The sequence below is a fragment of the Silene latifolia genome, chromosome 1 (assembly GCF_048544455.1).
Source record: "Silene latifolia isolate original U9 population chromosome 1, ASM4854445v1, whole genome shotgun sequence".
Taxonomy (NCBI): domain Eukaryota; kingdom Viridiplantae; phylum Streptophyta; class Magnoliopsida; order Caryophyllales; family Caryophyllaceae; genus Silene; species Silene latifolia.
This window is the reverse complement of record NC_133526.1, coordinates 16,220,376-16,244,412: the sequence shown is the minus strand read 5'-3', so window position 1 is coordinate 16,244,412 and position 24,037 is coordinate 16,220,376. Positions and strand designations below refer to the sequence as shown.

The window sequence follows — 24,037 nt, the reverse complement described above, 5'->3', positions numbered from 1 at the left end:
CACTTTTACAATTATTTTTCCTAACATTTTATAAATATAGTTATTTTTCTATTATTGTAAATATCTTAATAAAAAAAAAAACTACCACAATATTTTGCGACTATATTAATCTTATGTTGTACTTTACGAAAAAAATATTAAATAACGTTATAATTTTGAAAAGTAATTAGACGATTTCATTAACAATTTAAAAAAATTATTGAAAAACATGATTGGACGTATAAAATACCGCATATATTTTTTTTAAAAACACTAAATACTACGAAATGATAAAATGCATTAAAAGCAAATTCTAGTTACGAAAGTTTTCCCAAATTCTAGTTACGAAAGTAGAGTAGAGTAGTGTAGAGTAGTTTTTTTTTATTGTTTTATAATTGTTCGACCAATAAGAAATTGACACGTAGAAGGTCAATAATGCCATCTTTTTGACCTACCTTGGTCACAAATTGACCATTTCTTGTTTTTGGTCACAAATTGACCACCTTTGGTCACACATTAACAATACTAATGACATGATTAAGCATGACCAAGCAAGGTCATGACCAAGCAATTGACCTTGCTTGGGGATGGTCTAAGGGTGTCATTTTGATGAACTAGTAAAGATACAAGCTGCTAGGAAACTCAATAGATTCACCTAAAACTAGAAAGAAATAAAATAAAACTGATAATGTGGACACATTATCCCCAAATAGTTTGAAACCAACTCCAAAAGTTCAATTAATTTGCTAAATAACTCTATTTAGCTAAAAAATTCGAGAATACATTGTCTCCATTTTACAAAATAGAGTAAATTGAGATTGAACACAAGTGAGGCATATGCAACTGCTCATTGATTGGTCTATAGAAGGTTTGAATCTCTGAATTATACAATATATTATTTTTTTAAAATAAAAGAATTAACTACAATTATCGTGCATAGTGGCAAGCTCATATTATTTATGAAAAGGGATGAATAGAAACAAACGTTAGATTAGAAATAACAAATTAGATCTGTGTCAACCACCTGATTTCAATAGCTCTTAAAAGATATTCTATACGAATTGTGAAGATGAGTGGCCAAATAGAGTCATCTTGCCTTAATCCTCTTTAACCTTTGAATATCCAAATTTACTCCATTAAGACAAAGAGATGATGATACTATTCCGATGCACATCATAACCTTGTCTATGGACTGATCAGGGAAATTTAAACTAAACATTATTTGTGCCACAAAATCACATTCAACGGGAGAGACGATTTCTTATTGTAGAGTTCAGTAACATCCTCAAATCTCTATAATGTACCTCCCTTTGACAAAGGCTCCCTGGTTGGATCGGATAATGTCAGGAAGCACAAAGACTAATCTGTGACACAACAACTTAGAAATAACCTTGTAAATAACATTACAACAAGCTAAGCAGCTATAGGCTTGAAATGTTTAACAATGGTAGGCCTATCACATAATTCATATTTAGGAACTAGTTTGAATGCCCGTGCGTTGCAACGGGATAATTAACTTATTTATAATGCAAAAAAAAAACGTTATAAGGGTTTAATGTTTAGATTCTATGTCTAATAATTTGCTTACATATTATTAAAATATTCTTTCAAAAAAATAAAAGATTAATATATACGTGGGTTAACTCTTATTTATAATCACCCCACCTTATATTAATCTTTCGATGTGGGACACTTATACTATTTATAAGTAATATTCACCAAACTTAGATTATTTTTCTGATGTGGGATAATTATACTATTTATACGTAGTACTCCCTCCTATTCTCCATATTGTTCCCCTTTGTTGGGGGCACAAGAATTAAGGAGGGAAATAAAATATTAATTGTGAGTTGGGTGGGGTTTGGTTATAGGAGAGAGGAATGAATAAAATAAGGAATTGTGAGTTGGGTGGGGTTTGGTGATAGGAGAGAGAAATGAATAATTAGGAATTAAATAAGAAATTGTGAGTTGGGTGGGGTTTGGTGATAGGAGAGAGGAATGAATAAAATAAGATTAAAAGTTTCCAAAAAAGGAAAGGGGAACAAAACCTGAATAATCCGTTTTAGGAATAGGGGAACAAAATGGAGAATAGGAGGGAGTATATATTTATCAAACCTGCATTGTTTTTCAATGTGGGACAAATAACATACTCATAATTACACCATCTTTTTTGCATTTAGTTCGACATCCAACCAGATCCCGAATACCGAATACGGACAATTGCTACTCATTATATCTAATAATTATATTTATATTTAATAATATGATCAAGTACTCTTCATTAATAATGTTCCGACATTAACTTAGTTTGAATGCCCGTGAGTTGCAACGGGGTAATTAACTTATTTATAATGCAAAAAAAACGTTATAAGGGTATAATATTTACATTCTATGTCTAATGATTTGTTTACATATTATTAAAATATCTCTTTCAAAAAAAATAAAGGATTAACATATACGTGGGTTAACTTATTTATAATCATATAATCAATCCGCCTTATACTAATCTTTTGGTGTGATACAATTCTACTATTTATAAGTAATATATTCACCAAACTTGGATTATTTTTCTGATGTGGGACAATTTTACTATTTATACGTAGTATATATTCATCAAACTTGCATTGTTTTTTAGAGTGAGACAAATATCATACTCAGAATTATACCATTTTTTTTGCACTTAGTTCGACATCCAACCATATCCCAAATATGGACAATTGCTACTCATTATATCTAATATTTATATTTAAATTTAATAATATGATCAAAGATTCTCCATTAATAATGTTCGACATTAACTTAGTTTGAATGCACGTGCGTTGCAACGGGGTAATTAACTTATTTATAATGTAAAAAAAAACGTTATAAGGGTTTAATATTTATATTCTATGTGAGACTATGTCTAATGATTTGTTTACATATTATTAAAATATTTCTTTCAAAAAAAATAAAGGATTAATATATACGTGGGTTAACTTATTTATAATCATATAATCACTCCACCTTATACTAATCTTTTGGTGTGGTACAATTCTACTATTTATAAGTAATATATTCACCAAACTTGAATTATTTTTCTGATGTGGGACAATTCTACTATTTATACATAGTATATATTCATCAAACCTGCATTGTTTTTCAATGTGGGACAAATATCATACTCAGAATTACACTATTTTTTTTGCACTTAGTTCGACATCCAACACATCCCGAATACCGAATACGGACAATTGCTACTCATTATATCTAATAGTTATATTTAAATTTAATAATATGATCAAGTACTCTCCATTAATATTTGTATTTTGTTTTTCTTCAATTTTTTTTATCATAATTGAGATACGGAAATTTTCCGTGGTACCCCTTAATTTTGTCAGATTTTCCATGTTACCCCTACTTTTAAGAATCTGCTATGGTACCCTTGAGGTTCCATTTTTTTTGTCCATGGTACCCTCTAATATAAAGGCTGTTAAATGGACGTTAAGTTTGATAGCGTGACAATAAAATAAAAATTAAAAAAATAATACCCCCTTTATTGTTTTATTGGTACAGATTTCTCTCTCTTTTAAATGAAAATTTAATTAACTATATCATTATAATATTGGAAATTTCTCATGGTAACCTTGAACTTTGATAGATTACACATGGTACCCCTAATTTTAAGTTTCTACAAATGGTACCCATGTGTTTACCTTTTTCTTTCCCAGAATACCACTTGAATATAAAATAAGAAATACGGAGTATATATTATATATAATAACTAAAAGATTTTCCAAAGATTAACTTAGGTTAGAGATCATTATTCTAGAGACAGTAATACAAACTCTTTTAAGAGTTCTCTCTGACAATACTTAAGAGAATTAACAAATTTTGGGTTATGACTTCTATTTATAATCATAAGATCACTCTGCCTTATGGTAATCTTTCGATGTGGGACAATTCTAATATTTATACATAGTATATTCACCACACTTACATTACTTTTCAATGTAGGAATAATAACATACTAAATACACCATTTTTTTTTTGCACCTACTTTGACATCAACCCGATTTAATATTGAGAAATTAAAATAAAATCTACAATCTAATGATAACATTTTTTTGTCACAATCTAATTATATAATTTTCATATGATACTTTTTTTTCAAATGAAATATAAAGTTTTTATATCAAAATTATAAACATCACTTTAATATAATATAGAAAATGTATATATACGGGACAGTTATATTATTTATACATAATATATTCACCACACCTACATTATTTTTCAATGTGGGACATATAACATACTAAAAAGTACATATTTTTTATATCAAAAAAATTTGAGTTAATACCTAAGTTTAAAGGATTCCTCATATTTATATTTATAGAATCACTCTACCGTATACTATTCTTTCGATGTGAGATACATAATTTAATTATTTAGACGTAGTATGTTCATCATGCCTACATTATTTTTCAATGTGAAAGATATAACATACCAAGAATTACATGTCTCTTCTTAAAAAACCCACTATTGTATACATATTATTTTTCTTTAAAGGTAAAACAACTTAGTCTCAATCATTAATTAGATAGGGATCTCTATATCGTACATATAACGACTAATTAACGCTTTATTACTACATTCAGAAGACAACCATTAATAAAATCTTTAGTTTTGTACTGTGTCAGGAGACTACCATTAGTAAAACCTTTAGTTGATTTCCACTTTATTTTTTATATCATATCGTAGATAATGATAAAAAATCTTAAGGGCTCTTTAAAACAATATTTATGAGAAAAATCTTAAGAGCTCTTTAAAACAATATTTATGAGACTCAACAAATTTTGGGTGGATACATAAGTTCCAAATATGCCTCATATTTATAATCATAGGATCACATCACCTTATACTAATCTTTCGATGTGGGACAATTCTACTATTTATATGTAGTATATTCACCACACCTACCTTATTTTCCAATGTGGGACAAAACATACTAAAAATTACACAATTTTACATATTAAGAAGTACACCATCTTTAATATGTGCAAATAATATGAAATTTATACTCTAATAATAACATTTTTTACCACAAAGCTAATTATATTATTTTCATAATTTTTTTAGCGATATTTTTTTGCCAAATGAAATGTAAAAGTTTGATATAAAAATTGGAAATATCACTTGAATATAATTTAGGAAATATACATATTACAATAATTAAAAGATTTTCCACTTTATTTTTTACATCAAAAATTATACTTTCCTAAATTGATTTTTGATGATGTGGACGCTCTCAGATCGCTCGAAAAAACTCTCTTTTATATATATATATATATAGATTAGTAGTTTTGAAAAAATCATGTACAACATCAGTAATATCTTACCAGGTGATTTACCTATATGAATCTCAAAATACATCTTAATGTCCTCATTGGTCACTACCTTATTCAGGATATGAATCCGATGTGTATGTGTCTCTGATTCTTGTAGTATAGTGAAGCGACTCTTTTTAATCCGTTCTAATACGAAAAAAGTACTCCCTCATCCCATTTATTTGTTTGCTTTTTATATTTTTTTAATGGAGTATTTTAATTAAATGTATGTAAATAAATGATTGGACAGAGTAAGTAGACACTAAACTTACAGTAAGTCTCGTGAGAGACCGTCTCCCACTAAATTAGTGGGAGACATAACTTGGAAAATAAAAAATAAAAAATTCTCTCCCTTTATTATGTGAGAGGTCTCTCAATAATGAGAGACCGTCTCTCTAAAATTTTTGGGCTAAACTTAACCTTATTGAGAGACCTCTCTCTAAAATTTTTGGGCTAAACTTAACCTGATTTAAAGTGACCATTCTAAACCCTATGCCTATCACTATGAACCCACTATCTAGCTGCATCAGACATCGCAAAATGTCATTTCCGACATTAATTTTAGCATCATTGAGTCATTTTGAAGGGACACATTGCACGTTGTCATTGAACAATTTATTTTGTTCTATGCTTGTGTCTCAGAATGAGTAAGCCTAGAATAACGGAATTTACGCAAAGCATTATGATGAATATGATAGAATTTATCAAATTGAATCTTTTGACCTTAAAGATTTAAATCCATCACACTCACACTTATATGTGTAAAATTCGAGTTCTATACTAGAGTTTTGGAATTTTGTTTTAAAGAATTTGAGATATGTCGTAAAATTTCTGAATTCACACACTTAAAGATAAAAAAAAAATTTAGAAAACTCAGAAAATTATACATAAACTCCGATAAATGTATAATAGTTATACAATATTTATTATACAACTGGATATATAGTAGTATTTGTGCACCATGCATGCTTTAGCAACCAAATACGTACGGAGTAGTCCTTTTAGTAAAGTTCAAAAATCTTCAAACATCTTGTTATTTTGTAAACTACTAGTGAAATTGGTAACGAAAAGAAACAACAATATTCAATATCGATCATGATCGTCATGAAAAAGTACATGGATTTTAATTTTTTGTGTCCTTATCTAAAAACTTTCATAACTCAAAAAAACTCTCTTTAAAAAAACTCTCTCTAAAAAAAACCCTAGCCTCCATAATATTATACACAGGGGCGAAGCTAGGATTTTTTGTCTGGGGTAGCAAATTTCTTAAGGCTATACTATTTGAAAATTGGAAATTAAAAAAATGTTATTTCGTACTATGCAACATATAAAAATTCAAATTACAATTAACAATATACAATCAAATGGAGGCATTGTAAAAGCTTGAAGGTTTCATTGCATAGTTCAACTTATCTTTATATACTCCCTCCTATTCTATATATTCTTCCCTATTTCCTAAAACGGATTATTCAGGTTTTCTTCCCCTTTCTTATTTTGGAAACTTTTACTCTTATTTTATTCATTTCTCTCTCCTATCACCAAACCCCACCCAACTCATTTCCTCATATTTTATTATTTTCCTTAATGTTTTGTCTCCACCATTTCTTATTTAACTCATAATTATTCATCCCTCTCTCCAATTACCAAACCCCACCCAACTTTTTACTCTTATTTTATTCTTCTTCTTAATTTTCGTGCCCACAAACAAAGGGAAGAATACATAGAATTGGAGGGAGTATTATTTTTTAAAAATAATTTTGATTTTTGCATTGTAAATGTAACTGGGATAAACATTTTCTTAAAATTCAACCTGTTATCTTTACTTTTATTTTTCTATATTATTATGGGTCGGGCTTTATACTTCGTCATTAAAGAAAATTTTACCATTTTAGGGCAAAAATAAATTCATAATAGTTAATACCCTAAAATAATGAATATTGACAATTTCAAAAATTAGCAAAAGATAAATAAATTAAATAACCAAAAGTAAATCCTAAGGAAGCTTATGGACTTGTTTCAATTCCCTTCCCAAACAAAGAAACATATAAGGTCATTGAAAAAGTCAAAAATAACCAAAAAATTTACAATAATGGGATTTGAACCCCAATCAGTTTGATTGGCACACATTTATTTCTACCATTGAAGCACATCTATTTTGTTGTTTAACTTATGCGCTTAATTATAATTATTCTTTCCTTAATCACATTTGGGGTAGCTAAAACCCGACTTATTTATTGATTTTTTTTTTCACACGGAGTAGCGGCCGCTACCCCTTGCTACCTACTCCCTTCGCCCCTGATTATACAAGAGGCTCCCATCGATTATCAATCGATCGATGGTAAGTCCCAAAATTATTTCAAATTTCAATCAATAGTATGCATATCTATTTTCTATTCAATAAAGGTCTCCTTTTTGGTGAGAATAGTTTTTCCGTCCCTTATTTCGGGGTTTTTCCATTTATTCGTGGGGTTAGTTTCATCAGTAATATAGTCAAGAGTAGTTCGTTGATGGTTTACATCGTGTTCTTTCAAAGGGTAAAAGTAATTTGTCAACAATCTTTGGAAGCAGTCAGAGGTAAATTTTATCTCATAAATCAAACGAAGTATCTCCTCAAAAGCTACATGAAAGCGATAATAGGATGAGCCGAATTGTCAGATCCTGTTTTGAGATCCCTAGTTTATAAGAAAATTATTTTTTCGTTGGTTTCCATTAGATTTGTTTTCGAATATAATTATTCTTTGTAAGTGTCGTATGGCGTTCTATTAATGAATTGTTCTTTTCTCTCAAAAAAAAAAAAAAAACACTTTCATAACTCATCTAAAAAGATCGTGCATTTTTGTCACAAATTAGCCATTTGTTCGTTCAATAAGTCTATAAGGGTTGTTTTTTTTTTTTTCATTGTTTGTGTTTATGTCATGGGCTTATTACGTGATTAACTGATTAGGATAATAAAGTCGTTAGAAAAAATAGCGACCAATATCCACAGTAAATTATTTTTGCAATGAAATTTCTGTCACAAAAGCACCCTCTTTAACCACAGATATCTTGATAGTATCTTTTTTTTTTTTTTTTTTTTGCAATGTTGTATCGAAAAGCTATAATTCATCTTGTTCAAAGATGTTGGGGTAGCAATATTAGGAAAGAAGAGGAGTCTTGCCTAGTTTATATACTCCCTCCGTCTCGGTCAATTGTTATCCTTTGGTTTTGGCACAAAGATCAAGGAAAGAGGAGGGGGCCAATAACTAAATGACAAGTGGAACAAATTGAATGAGAATGATCAAATTACTCATTACGTTCATTCTTAAAATAAAAAGGAAGACAAATGACTAAAACACCCCAAAATAGAAAAAGACAACAAATGATCGGGACAGAGGGAGTATAAGAGACCCATCTATCCATTAGTATGAAACTTTTTGAGAAATAGTTCGCGAGAGCGCGACCCAAAGCCGATAATATCATACTAACGTGAAACGCATGCAAGAGGTGCGATGGAATATCACCCCGTATATGAGTAAACATTAGTCTAGGGGAAAGGCAGACAGTACATTTGCGGAATCAAGAGCATGCATTTACCACACGCACTCGGTAGTAAAAGAATTGTACCAAGTAATTTTTTTCCTTTTTTTGCCAACTGTAAAGTAGCTATTACAACATTCTAGTCTGCTTCGCCATTAAGTGTGCCTTTTTATTTACGTTCGCGGTAATAAAATCTACGGTCTACGGTGTAATTGATAAACAATGAAGAAGCCAGGAGAGTAGACGGATATCACTAATGAAACAGGCAGTCGGAAAAGAAATATACCAAGTACGTGTAATAACTTTCACCAACCACTACTTTTTATAATTAGGATATTAAGGCCTTTATTATATGATTTTAAAATGTTTTATTGTAAAACCGTGTTACAAGTTTCCCGTCTCTTCCCTCTCCCTTGACCATCGTTGCTTTTTTCACATGCTCTTCCATTTTTATGTACTTTTTTTTCGTACTTCTCAAATTATGTTAGGAGAACTGTAAAAGTTAATAAGAAGATAACATGAAAATGGAGGGAGAATAATTAACATTAGAGGTATACCAAACTAACTACAAAAATCAATCACATTTACCTACTAGTAAAGTGAAGAAGTGAATGTAATACTTCCTCCTCGGCATCCCAATTAATTGTTACTCCGTATTATTTACCTTTGATATATATGTCAATGTTCATTTTGTTTCGGTAATATTTCTACTTATATATTTGCAGAAATTATAAAACTTTAATATTCTTAATAAGATAAATAAAATAAGATTACGCATAACCGTAGTTTAAGTAATATATTAGAATTATTTTGAAGATTCTTTTTTGTTTATGAATAGTGCTGAAAACAAATGATGACAAAAGACTGAGATTGAAGAGTTTTTTTTAAAAAAAAAAAAAAAAAAAAAAAAAGAACAAGCGCAAAATTTTCATCTAAAATCCCATAAATCATTCCGTTGTCTCAAGTTCAAACCGCTCTTAACAGCTTCTATGCCTTAAAATAAAAAGGTAATAAATCTCTCTAGTTCAAATCATTGTTATCGACGGTGAACACCCCAATTTACACGAAAAGAAAATATTTAACAAAAAGAAGGACAAAAAGGTTACATTATAAAACAAAAAGGTTGCATTATAACGTTACAAAATTTGGATTCACAATATTTAACCAAAAAAAAAGAGGAACAATTATTCTCAAACCCTCATCATCTATTCCTACACCTTCTCTTACATCAGAAATAAATGTAAGAAATATTTTAGCAATTGGCTCTAAGAGAAGATGTGAAAGTAATACGGCCGGAGTATGTATTTATGGTGCAGGAATACTTGTGTAAGACGGTTTTATGGTGTTGAAAAAAGTAAGACGGTCATTGAACCGCTAACCTTCAGCATTATCACGCCAACAAAGAAGGATGGCTACGCAGCGACGAACAATGTAGAACTTGGCCCTTTGCTTCTTCACTACATGACTGCATTTCTTGTTAAATGACTTGCTTTCTCCTTCTACATTATTATTCTCCTTTCTACTCCTTGTTCTTTGCTCCATTTTTCACCAATGTTTGCAAATAGTGAACAATGCACAAAACATGCAATGATAATTTATTATAAAAATGAGTAAGTCTTCTGTAAAACCGTGTAGCAGAAATACTAATATAGGATGATATAATAGATAGTAAAAGGAAAGAGGAATATTGAAGGAATGTAGAAGGGAGATTTGAGAATTAATATAGGACGGAAAAAGAAATGGTGATTTTTGACTAGAGGAAGGAATGTAGAAGGGAGATAGTAAGGGAAGGACTAGGGACAAATGGTGATTTTTGACTATTTATATATGCAAATAATTCTTAGGATCAACCCTACTACTACTACTAGTCTACTACATAGAAATACCTATGGAAGAATTAAGTAGCTCATATACCAGCTTCTGCGGCTCACTAGTGTACAGACAAAATAATAAAAATACTAGCTAGGGTTTCTCACAATCATCTCCTCTTTTTACGTTATTTTAACTGATTGTGAGACGTTACACAAATGAGAATTTGTATTAGTAAAATGAGTTAGCTGATTATATTTCAAACCCTTTTATGCAAGGAAACTTTTTATCATACATTACATTCACGTCATGAACAGATGGAAAAAACTGTAAATATTTAAAAAAACGGTCTCTTAAAAATTAAAATGGCTTATCAATAAAAATGGTCAGTAGTGTAAGTTTTGTCACGGTAGATATTTAGAATAGACCAATGGGTATACTCGTTATGAAAACATAAACTCTATTCAAGTCACTACTGGATATATGAGGCATAAAAAAACACAGAGGACACGAGAAAAGGGATATTACAATAAAATATTATAAGACTGTTTCATACATAAGTTAATACGAAAAAATTAAACTGAATGCAATTTAGTAACAAAGAAATATGTACCAAATCAAACATGCATGTTTAAACTATATTTTTTTTTCAATGGTTGTAACTTAGCAGCTTTAATTAGGGTTTGTTGCTTTAGGTAAAATTATTAATGTTGCATTTAGGTACCAAGTCCAGCACGCGCACATTATCAAATTTACAAGGACGCTTACTTTAATGACATACGAAGCACTTCCTGTTGAGTACAAAAGATAGAGCAATGTACGTACAACACAAGTTATACTCTGTAGGAAAATCAGATAGCGCCATCTGATAATATCGAATGTCAGTACCATTTTTTTACATATGTAAATTTATAGAGAATAAGAGTTAGCTCAAGTGGTAAGAAATCTCTTACTTATTAAACCATAAAGTTGGAGGTTCAATTCTCACCTGCGACATAAAATCGCTCATTTGAAAAAAAAAAAAGAACGTATATAAATTTGTATTATTGCATTTTAGTTAATTAATTTAATTAAATTAGATGTTTGGACCAAAGAAAAGCATGTAATAAGTGCATTGAAGAGCTAAGCTAATATTAAATATTGTAAGTGAATTAATAAATATATCCTGCCAATATTTTCACTGTGAGACATTATATGTAAAACACCAAAAAAATTTGAAATGACTCATACATTATGCTCAGAAGAGTTGTCGCCCTTACTATTCCCAGCTCTTCCAACTACTATACTAACGTCACATATTTAAGTTTCTCACTTAGTTATTATTTCAATTAAAGTTTATATTTCAAATACTTTCTAATATAAAGTTCTATAATTCCATTGAGTAGGTCTCATGAGGGACGGTCTCTCAATAACTTTATTGAGAGAATATTTTACAATTTTAAGAAAAAGTGGTACTAAATAAAATAGGTACAAATCATGATTAAAGATAAAATGGATACCTATTATGTACTCCCTCCGTTCCGATCAATTGTTGTCCTTTGGTTTTGGCACAAAGAGTAAGGAAAGAGGTGGGAGCCAATTACAAGATGACAAGTGGACCAAATTGAATGTGAATGATCAAATTGTTCATCAAATGCATTCCAAAAACAGAAATGACAACAATTGACCGAGACACCCCAAAATGGAAAAGGACAACAAATGACCGGGACGGAGGGAGTAAATAGGTACGAAATTATTATGTTACGATCAACAACAAAAGCGTTACGAAATACAAATAAAAGGGTACGGAATACTGGTCTCTCAACAACTTATTGAAAAACCGTATCTCCCAAGTTTTAAACACTAGGGTTATTATTTCTTTTTTAAATCCTTACATGCAACCATAAGAGTTGTGTTTATCATTACCCCTTAATAATTACATCGTTTTTCCTTCTTACGTACTCCCTCTGTTTTTTTATATATGACTTTCTCACATTTCGAGACATTCTCTTCAATATCTCTTAAAATATAACACTAAATATTATGATATGTATACTCCTATGAAAAAGTTTTTCGTATGGAATTTAATGGTACCATTTATATATTTTTTAAACAAATATATTTTTGTAAATATTAAAGTCAAAAACTTACCTCGTAAATACAAAACGTCATATATAAAGAAATGGAGGGAATATGTTGGAAGACATTTGTAATAATCTTTGCACAAATACAATCGTTTTATTGGTTAGATATTTACGTTTTATAATTAATGCATTTAACGTCTCATACTATGAAACGGTTCTACGAATAATGATTATAGCAATCTTCAAATGAAATATTTTTTCCACTAGTATTAAAAAGAAGTGGTGGATTGGAATAAAGCTGGTCATAATTTCAAAATAATTAGTATCAAGTTATGAAGGTGCCAAGTGGTTTTGCATTGTTTTAGCCCGTCGTTTTGATATCCTTAAATTCATGTGGTTTCTCAAAAAATGGTACCATCACTTTCAAATCCTTGTTGTTCAAACTAAAGACATTGCAGGACGATGGTCAAACTTAAGCGACTGTATATATGTACTGCTTCTATTCATATGCACGGATAAGCTTAATTAATTTTCTAACCTCGCATTTAATATTTTTTCAGTATCTACGACCACTTATGTTTTCTATTGGGGGTACCACCATACATTCTATGGCTACTTTTGCTCAAATTGTAGAGAGAGATCGTCTTACGTTATAGGACGGTGTATTTTTATAAAAATTTATGCATTTAATACTAATAAATGATTAGTATTTTTATATAATAGGATTATTTTACGGTATTTGTACATGTTTTTGGGTCAATTGAGTGGAAGTATAAGCATCAAAAGCGGTCTTCTAGCACTTCATTTGCTATATTTATCGACCGGTTCATCAATTTGCTATTTTGTATTTTACTCGCATCAAAGTAATCCTACCATGATTGTCACGATGAGTTCTGAGTATAAGAGACGTGACGGGAAAATGACTCAAGCTGGTGATGATAGCCAAGTGAAATGGAGTTTGCAAGGAGAAGAATTAGAGAAGAGAAAGAAGCTAGGAGAGCCGCCTGAGGTAACAGGCGAGCCGCCATTGCCGAGGAGAGCCGCCGCATAAAACAGTAGAATCAGACCCAGGAGGAGAGCGGTAGGGGAGCCGTCTACCACTTGGGCGAGCCGCCTGACTCTGGGCTAGCCGCCCAGTACTGAAGACGGACGGAACTTTAATTCCGTGTTTTGTTATTTGTTTTAATAAAAAACTTAGTTTTTTACTTAGTTTTTCATCATTGGATTATTCCTATTATCATTGAAAACTCTCTAGAACCCTAATTCATCTTTTGCTTAGAAAATTATGAGGAACTAATCCTCCCTTTCTTGGATCAACAATTGAAGCTATCGACTAATTAATTATGAGATTGTTCTTTCTTTCTTTATTTCTCAAGTATTGTTTATGTCTCTTGCTCTAATTTTATGATTATTGTTTCTTTTGCCGATCTAATCAATTAGTGATTGCTTTCATTAATCTATTGCATGTTTAGAAATTGAATCCGTAATTGTTCAATTAATCTAGGCTAAAGTAGCAAACTTTATTACCCTAATAATTTGTATGCGTTTCATCGTTATTAGGACGAAGTAGAGGCTAAACATATAATTCGAATCGTTAACCGCGTGTGTTAAAGATCGTTATCTTTATTGCTTCCTTGGATTGTTAATGTTGTTGTTGGATTAAATCTAAACGTTTGGCTTAGATTATTCAATAATTAGGGTCTTCTAATATCGCGTTTCGAGTTAGTTGACTAAACTTAAGAGGAAGAAGGAAATTTGTATTTCCACAATAAAGTACTTGATAGTAATTGAATTAAAGACAATCAAAGACCACTTAGTTTGTTGATAGTGAATGTTTGTTGACTCAAGATCTTTTAATCAACTGAATTCAGCCATCTTTATTATTTGTCTAGTAGTTTATTGCTTAATATCACTCCCCCCCCCCACCCCCCCACCCATATTATTGTTACTTATACTCTTTACTTTTTACAAATTAATTACATCGCCTTCCCTGTGGATTCGACACCCGACTTACCTCTACTATATAGTTTAAGGTAATAGGACTTTATTACTTATTTTTGGGAGCATACGACTACGGCTCACCAAATTTTGGCGCCGTTGTCGGGAAGACAATAGTTAATTTTTGTGTTTATTAGTATAGAGTCGTATTTTGTTTGTTTAGTTTTATTTAGTGTGTTTTAGTTTTTATTATGCATAATACCCGTTCTACTAACCAACCACTTGAGCCTTACAACTCAGAGATTGAGCGGACACTTTTCAGGTTGAAGCAAATCAGCGATAGTCAATTAGTTGTTTTTGAGAACGCGGATTCCGAGTTTGATCTACACTCTGATTCAGACACTTCGGAAATTTATGATACAACTTTGATTATGGTAGAGAGACCCGCACATTAAAGGAGCTCACATCTCCAAATCTTGCTGTTCAACCATTATGTATCACTTTTCCAGCGTTGGATGTTGGAGTTACTTTTGAATTAAAATCTGGGCTGATACATCAATTACCAAGTTTTAGTGGCACGAGTATTGAGGATCGGAATAAACATTTGTCGGATTTTCATATTGTGTGCACTAGTATGAAGCCACCTGGTATTACAGACGAGCAGTTGCAATTGAGAGCCTTTCCTTTCTCCTTGAAAGGAAGTGCGAGAGGCTGGTTAAACTATCTACCACCGAGGAGTATCACTACTTGGGTAGGTATGAAGAAGGCATTCTTAGAGAAATATTTTCCTCCTTCTCGATCAGCTCATCTGAAAATAGCCATCAGTAATGTTGAGCAGCAAGACGGGAAAACTATGTATGAGTTCCTAGAGAAGTTTAAGCAGCTCTGTGCCAGTTGCCCCTACCATGGTTACTCTGAACAAGATCTCATCATGTATTTTTGTGGTGGACTAAACCAAGATGACTGTCGTATGATCCACTCTGCTTGTGGAGGAAATATAGCCAACAAAAATCCATCAGAAGCTTAGGAGGTTATCGCAGAGTTAGCTGAGACCTCTAGAGAGTTTGAGAGAAGATCGACCTTCACAGAGAGGAGTGAGTGCTGTGGGTGTAAATCCTGGCTTGGAGGAAAAGGTTGATAATATTGCTTCCTCACTCCGTGATATATTATCTGGCAGACAAATGGCTGTTATTTGTGGAATATGCTCTACTGAGGGTCATCCTAGCGATTTGTGCCCTCAAATGCAAGAGGGTGGTTCTCAGACGGTGAATGGTGTATGGGAGAGTATTCCAAACAAGAAATGGGATCCATACTCTAATACTTATAATGAAGGATGAAAAGCTCATTCCAACTTCCGTTCGGGAAATTCTCAAGCTAGCCCATCATCTGGCCCTCCTAGAGGTCAATTTATTATGCGACCCCAAGAGCAACCTTCCATAACTCGGGCACCACCACAAGCTACATCGAGTTCATCAATGTCTACTGAGGACATGATTCGGGCTCTTACCATTACTGTCACTCAAGATAGAGCAGAAAATTAGCAGAATTTCAAGAATCTTGAGAATCAAGTTAGTCAATTGGCTACTGCGGTCAATTGGTTGGAAGCTAAACAATCAGGTGCTTTACCATCTCAGACAGTGCTGAATCCTAGAGAGAATGTGAGTGATGTGTCATTGAGAAATGGTAGACAATTAGTGGAGATTGAAAAGCCAAAAGCTAAGTCTAAGGTGGTGATTATCCAAGAAGAAGAGGAGTTAGTGGTGGAAGATGATAAGCTTTTGAAAGATGGAGGAAAAGAAGATGCATCTAATTCCAAGGAGGTGACACCATCCATGCCTTCATATGAGCCACTCCCACCTTTTCCCGAGGCTTTGAAGGACACAAGGAAGAAGAAGCAGGACACCGATATTTACGAAACCTTTCGTAAATGCGAGGTAAATATTCCTTTACTTGATTTGATTAAGAGTGTTCCTAGGTATTCAAAGTTTTTAAAATAACTTTGTACGATTAAAAGAAATCAAAAGGAACGAAGTTTGAAAAAGCAAAAGGGAAAAGCTAGTGAATTTTTGTCGGCTTTGTTTAAGAGTAAGATCCCTCCCAAGTGTAGTGATCCGGGTGTGTTCACTATACCCTGCACTATAGGTGATACACGGTTTGAAAGAGCCATGTTAGATCTAGGGGCGTCGATAAATGTCCTCCCTTTCCATGTATATGAGTCTCTTAAGCTTGGTCCTTTAAAGAGTACTAGGGTGGTAGTCCAACTTGCTAATAGGTCTAGTGTTCACCCTAGGGGAGTAGTAGAGAATGTAATGGTTAAGGTAGATCAGCTGGTTTTTCCAGCTGATTTCTATGTTTTGGATATGACACAAGAGGTTGATGGAGTCCCAATTTTGTTGGATCGACCATTCTTAAAGACCGCAAGAACCCAAATTGATGTTCCAAATGGTTCCTTGACTATGGAGTTTAATGGGAGGGTGGTTAAATTTGAAATTAATCCACCTAATTTGACTAACTCTGCGGTTTATTCTCTTTTGCTACTAACCATAATTCTATGAGAAGCTGGAAGCCACCACTTCCGAGCAAAATTTTTGAAATTTTGCAGGACTCTCTGCCTAAAGTGAAAAGGTGTATCCTTCTATGGGAGAATCTTAAAGATGCTAAGCTGGTAATATAAAAGAAAGGGTAAGACTTGGTTTGATAAATTAATTAGCCGGAAGGCCTCCGGTAAAGCAACACAAGTCATATATATCAAATTAAGTAGTGCTCATCCCGTTCCATTAGTAAGGTAACTTTCTAGACTCTTACTTAAGTCGGGTGATTTACCACTCCGCGAGATGTCGAGCCAACGACGTAAAACAACAGCGCTTCTGGGAGGCAACCCATAGATTTGTGTGTGCATTTTTTGCAAAAAAAAAAAAAAAAAAAAAAAAAAAAAAGAACGGATAAAAAAAAAACAATCGGAACAGCCTTGATTTATGGTGTTGGCGACATAAGAAGGGAGACATAGAAAGTTGGTTGGGTAGGATAGAGGCTATGGTGTTGTGTAACCGCAGTGCGTTGTTGTGGGCACCTTGCTATTGCGGTTGGATAGTTTGTTGATTTGGTGTAGATGAGATTAGGATTGACCATGTAAGCTCGGAGTTGGTAGAAATATTTTATTTATGTGCAATCTGTTGCTGGCATATATGTTATTAGAGCTATTTGGTCATTTGTTAGGATGGAGCGATAAGGGGCGTTAGTGTGTTTTACTTGTTATCTTGTTGGTTTTTAATGTTTCTTTACTGGCTTGGAGTTTATTCGGATAATGTCCTATGCCAAGTGTGGGAAGGAGGTGCGGTGTTGAGGATTGATATATCTATTGAGTCGTCTGAGTAAGGTTTGTTCTCCTTTTCCCTTTATTATGTCCTTGCAACATTGAGGACAATGTTTCATTCAAGTGTGGGGAGGGAGAATCGTTCCGATTTGTACTCATTTGTAATTGTGTGCTTTTATTTCGGTTATTTATTTCAGCAAAAACAAATTGAAATGAAAAAAAAAAAGAAAAAAATTGAAAAAAAAAAAGAAAAAAGAAAAGTATCCCGGCTAGGCGAAAACCCGAAAGGGCGCCTAGACAAAATTGGGATACGGCCGAGGACGGAGTGAAAACCCGAGAGGGCGCTCCGGGTAAAATGAAGAATCGAGTTGCGTGCCACAGAGAGTAGAGTGGGATGAAAAAAATGAAAAGCTAGAGTGAAAACCCGCAAGGGCGGGCGCTCTAGGCAAAATGAGGGATTTCGGTAAAATAAAAAAAATCTGATGCATTTTATGTCCCTTTTGTTACTATTGAGACCGCCTTGTACGTAAGAGCTTACGCAAGTCTTGTTAGCTTTCCCGTGCTTCTGTGGACCGGTGTTGCTATGAAATTGTAATGAGTCCTTTGAGTTTACTCGGGAACGAGTAAAGGTCTAAGTGTGGGGAAGTTGATAAGACGGTATTTGTACATGTTTTGGGGTCAATTAAGTGGAAGTATAAGCATCAAAAGCGGTCTTCTAGAACGTCATTTTCTATATTTATCGACCGGTTCATCAATTGGCTATTTCGTATTTTACTCGGTTTTTATCAAAGTAATCCCACCATGATTGTCAAGATGAGTTCTGAGTATAGGAGACGTGACGGGAAAATGACTCAAGCTGGTGATGATAGCCAAGTGAAATGGAGTTTGCAAGGAGACGAATTAGAGAAGAGAAAGAAGCTAGGAGAGCCGCCTGAGGTAGAAGGCGAGCAGCCAGGCGAGTCGCCATTGCCGAGGAGAGCCGTTGCATAAAACAGTAGAATCAGACCCAGGAGGAGAGCGGTAGGAGAGCCGCCAACCACTTGGGCGAGCCGCCTGAATCTGGGCTAGCCGCCCAGTACTGAAGATGGACGGAACTTTAATTCCGCGTGTTTTGTTATTTGTTTTAATAAACGACTTATTTTTTTACTTAGTTTTTCGATCATTGGATTATTTCTATTATCATTGAAAACTCTCTAGAGCCCTAATTCATCTTTTGCTTAGAAAATTATGAGGAACTAATCCTCTCTTTCTTGGATCAATAATTGAAGCTATCGACTAATTAGTTATGAGATTGTTCTTTCTTTCTTTATTTCTCAAGTATTGTTTATGTCTCTTGCTCTAATTTTATGATTATTGTTTCTTTTGCTGATCTGATCAATTAGTGATTCCTTTCATTAATCTATTGCATGTTTAGAAATTGAATCCGTAATTGTTCAATTAATCTAGGCTAAAGTAGCAAACTTTATTACCCTTATAATTTGTATGCGTTTCATCGTTATTAGGACGAAATAGAGGCTAAACATATAATTCAAATCGTTAACCACGTGTGTTAAAGGTCGTTATCTTTATTGCTTCCTTGGATTGTTAATGCTGTTGTTGGATTAAATCTAAACGTTTGGCTTAGATTATTCAATAATTAGGGTCTTCTAATATCGCGTTTAGAGTTAGTTGACTAAACTTAAGAGGAAGAAGGAAACTTGTATTTCCACAATAAAGTGCTTGATAGTAATTGAATTAAAGACAATCAAAGACCACTTAGTTTGTTGATAGTGGATGTTTGTTGACTCAAGATCTTTTAATCAATTGAATTCACCCATCTTTATTATTTGTCTAACGCCCCGGAAAACAAGTAGGCAGCTCAAAATAGCTCTTTTATTTAATAATAGGCAGCAGCGGAAAAATAGGGTATCACCGCCGTATCCCCCCTTCGAGGAAAACAAGGCTTTTACAATAAATAAAATACACTTATAAAAGTTAATAATTCTATAACTATACATTTTATCTTCTCTATGGAATTCCTCACACTTGACCTTCCCGAATATTTGTACCTGAAAAAAAATGAGATCGAGTAACGGAATCAGCCAACCACAGGCTGAGTATGACTCCAGTTCCCTCCACCGGCCTTATGTCATATTCTTTATTCAATAGAATTCTCCTTATTACCATATATTATCCAATTAACTTACCAAAATACGGCATTCTATGCCAGAACCAACCCGGTATCCCAAAAACATTATATGACTATCATACCAACAAGATATATATTCATATGACACTACTACCGGTATACCATTACTGAAGAGATATAGACATTACCTTGTTTTCTCATGGGCCAACGCCCTGGAGCCAACGTCTATAGTACCAACGTTGCTCCCTTGTATGGAGCCAACGCTCCCTTTTAAAATGGGCCAACGCCCTGGAGCTAATGCTCCCTTTTTAAAATGGGCCAACGCCCTGGAGCTAATGCTCCTTTTTTACTATGGGCCAACGCCCTGGAGCCAACGTCTATAATACCAACGTTGCTCCCTTGTATGGAGCCAACGCTCCTACTGTGTACACAGTTTTTATTCCCTGTAATGTCATCTCAAACCAATAATCGTATCCCGAATGCTACAATTGGCCAATGATGCATTATAACGACAGTACCCTTATCAGAGTCATAACTTTATAAGACGGTAAATATAACATGTGAGCAGTATAACAATCATAAGATGAAATTAACAATAAAACTAATATAACCGATTATTTCTAATATCTTATTTCAAATGTAAACAATTACTTATATCGATAAAGGGTCCCGAAATCATACCTTAATTAAGTACAAGAGACCTTATTAGCTCACTAATATTACCCTATTATTCATCTTCACCGTTAGCTAATATCCCTTGTTTGCGTTTCTATGCTTGCCGCTTATCCAAATGAAGTGACCATCTTATTACCTCGTCCAAATGAGGTGAAATGATGCTATGATATTACCAGTGAGTGAGTCACTAAGTAGGCTACGTGTGTTTGGGTATTTTTTTTCCTTTTTTTTTTTCATTTTTTTTTTCATAATTATCTAATAGAGTAGTAAAAATCGTAAAGGGTCCGACTCATATACTCTTAGACAAAATTACTAAAATGGAGCCGTCTTCGTGTATACAAGAAAATATACGAGTTTAGTCTATAAAGTCTCTAATGGTCATATTAATATATATATATATCTTAAAATTAATTTATTCGGGGTATTACATTCTACCCTCCTTAAAATAAGTTTCGTCCCGAAACTTGAAAATAGAAAATTGAAAAAATTTAAAAGTTCAGTTTCTTATACTCTTTACTTTTTATACATTAATTACATCGCCTTCCCTGTGGATTCGACACCCGACTTACCTCTACTATATAGTTTAAGGCAATATGGCTTTATTACTTATTTTTGGGAGCACAAGACTACGGCTCACCAAAGGGCACAAAGGTTTTGCTCGGGAAGAGCTACAAAACAAGAGAATATCATCGGCAAAGAGAGGGTAAAAGAAGGACGCTCCACCTTTCTCGGGAGGGAAAGGGATCCAATCCTTATCAGACAGGATTGGTGGATGAGAGTAGAGAGGGCCTCCATGCAAATGATAAAAATCCTAGGGTGAAAGAGAGGGTAGACTCTGCCTGATCAAGTCTACCTTCACTACAAAAAAAAGGATCCATAGCGACGGAGACGTTGCGACGGACACATAAGCTGTAGCAAAGAAAATCCTATGACGGGCCTTGCGACGGTTCCCTCATTCTTCGACGGCTCTCTGACGGAATTTTTGTAGCAGCTAAATCTCCCATACCGCGCATGTTTCTGACACGGCGGGAAGGTCTGCGACGGAAATTTCGTCAATATAATAAAATATTAATTTCGGTTGCGACGGAATTTTCGTCGCCATAATAAAATTTCTTTTTTCTTGCGGCGGAAATTCCGTCGCACGCTTTTTTTAATACTAGGCTTTACAGGGCACCAGATAAAATATTATTTTAAGCTTGCGACGGACATTCCGTCGTAGGTTTTTTTATACACGGGTTTTACACGTCTCCCTCATATCTCTCCTCAATTATTTTCGACTCAATTATTTCAAAACCCTCAAATTTTCGCCAACCACCACCACTCTTCACGCCGTCGTCGCCCATATCTGTCATCTATCCCCTCTCCTTTCTTCTTTCCCCTTTCCCTTTTCCTTTTTTCCCTTTTTCTCCTCTAGGTGCCGCAGCTCCTCTGCCGCCGCCGCCGTCGCCCTCTTCTTGCTTCCTTGTCTCACTTAAATAATACAAGGTTTGTTTAGTTTATATTATTATTTTGATTAATTAGGGTTGTTTTATAGTTATTATTTTAATTAATTATGGTTAGTTTATATTTAGGATTATTAGAATAATTTAGTTTAATTAAAAGCCAATTTAGGATGTTTAGGATTATTAGGATAGTTTAGTTTAGTTAAAAGCCAATTTAGGATGTTTAAACCAATTTCAGGATGCTTAGTTAAATTAAGTTTAGGATTATTAGAATAATTTAGTTTAAGTAAAAGCCAATTTAAGATGTTTAAAGCAATTTTAGAATGCTTAGTTTAATTAAGTTTAGGATTATTAAAATAATTTAGTTTAATTAAAGCCAATTTAGGATGTTTAGAATTACTAGGGTAGTTTAGTTTAGTTAAAAACCAATTTAGGATGTTTAAAGCAATTTTAGTATGCTTACTTTACTTTTGCTTAGTTTTATATGGTTTATTAATAAGCATTAAGTTTGTTTTGATAAGTTGTGTAAATTTACTTATAAATTAAATTGTGTCATGTGTTTTTTTTTACAAATATTAATTCATCCTATGCTTGTGTTTTCGTGAAATCATAATGTTTTGTATCTGTGATTGTTAATATATTTTTGACCTAGTACCCGTTCAGGGATTACACATTAGGTGTAATTCTTGAATAGTCCCTATTTTGGGACTGTCTTTTAATCTTTTATGCCATTTAGGTGGTAAATACTCATTTTTTTCTTGATTGTTATGAGACAAAATTTGGTTGACATTTTCTTTAATGTTCTCTGAATATATATGTAGAGTGAGAATTCAATCTACATAATGTATTTGGAGAACTGTAAGGAAGTGCTGCCGAATTTTTGTCTCATTACAATCAAGAAAACAAATAGTATTTACTAATGGTATGGAAGATTTAAAGATGGGTTTAAGTTGGAGAGATAAGGACCCCAATACATAATGTATTTTTTTGCAGGTTGTTGTTGTTGTTATTGTTGTTGTTGGTGGTGGTGGCGGTGTTGTTGTTGTCGTACTAAGAATATGGGTATGAATGTTGTTACCATTTCTATTAATAATTATTTGCCAACATATATGTAGATTTGCAATGAAGAGATTAGAACGAAATTGGATGTATGAAAGGTTGGATTCCAATAAAAAATTAAGGAAGGAATTCGTAATAGGGGTTGATAAATTCATTGATTATGTTAAGCAACAAGACGAATTCATTAGAAGTAAAGAAATTAGGTGTCCATGTACTAAGTGCAAAAATAAAAAGCATTTAGTTGAACAAGAAGTACGAAAACACCTTGGTCTAAAGGGTTTTTGTGACAACTATTATGATTGGGTGTGTCACGGAGAGAAATACCCAGTTGAGGAAGAGGAAATGGCAATACCCTCTGACAATCCTTGTAGGGATATGGTAGAGGATGCCCGTTGAGGAAGAGGATGCCCTCTGGAAATGCCCCGTTCAGGTTCAGTCATTCATCCGTTGTGAACTTGAGATCGGACAATATTGGATGCAACTACAAAGAACATGCTCCTTGCTGGAAAATGGCGTCATCTACTATAAAGAAGCATTGGTGGAATTGGTTTGAGGTATTAGCAATTGTCATTTATTTTAGGGTTAATTTACAAGAATAATCCATACTATTACCTACCTTCTCAAAATAAGCCGATCTATGTTTTAACCTAAAATAAACTGAACTTTGGATGACCTCTTCTCAAAATACACTCCCTTGATTTTAACCTGTAATACTAGGTTGAAGATGACTTGTTGCTGACGTGTCAAGT

The 24,037-nt window shown here is 33.2% G+C and overlaps 1 protein-coding gene across 1 annotated transcript; it reads right to left on the bottom strand.

The window, feature by feature from the left end:
• Positions 1-9,968: 9,968 nt before the first annotated feature.
• On the bottom strand, positions 9,969-10,781 carry LOC141652545 (small polypeptide DEVIL 16-like). The gene has a single exon (XM_074460100.1). The coding sequence runs from the start codon at positions 10,401-10,403 to the stop codon at positions 10,236-10,238; it is 168 nt and encodes a 55-aa protein (XP_074316201.1). The 5' UTR covers positions 10,404-10,781; the 3' UTR covers positions 9,969-10,235.
• Positions 10,782-24,037: the final 13,256 nt, after the last annotated feature.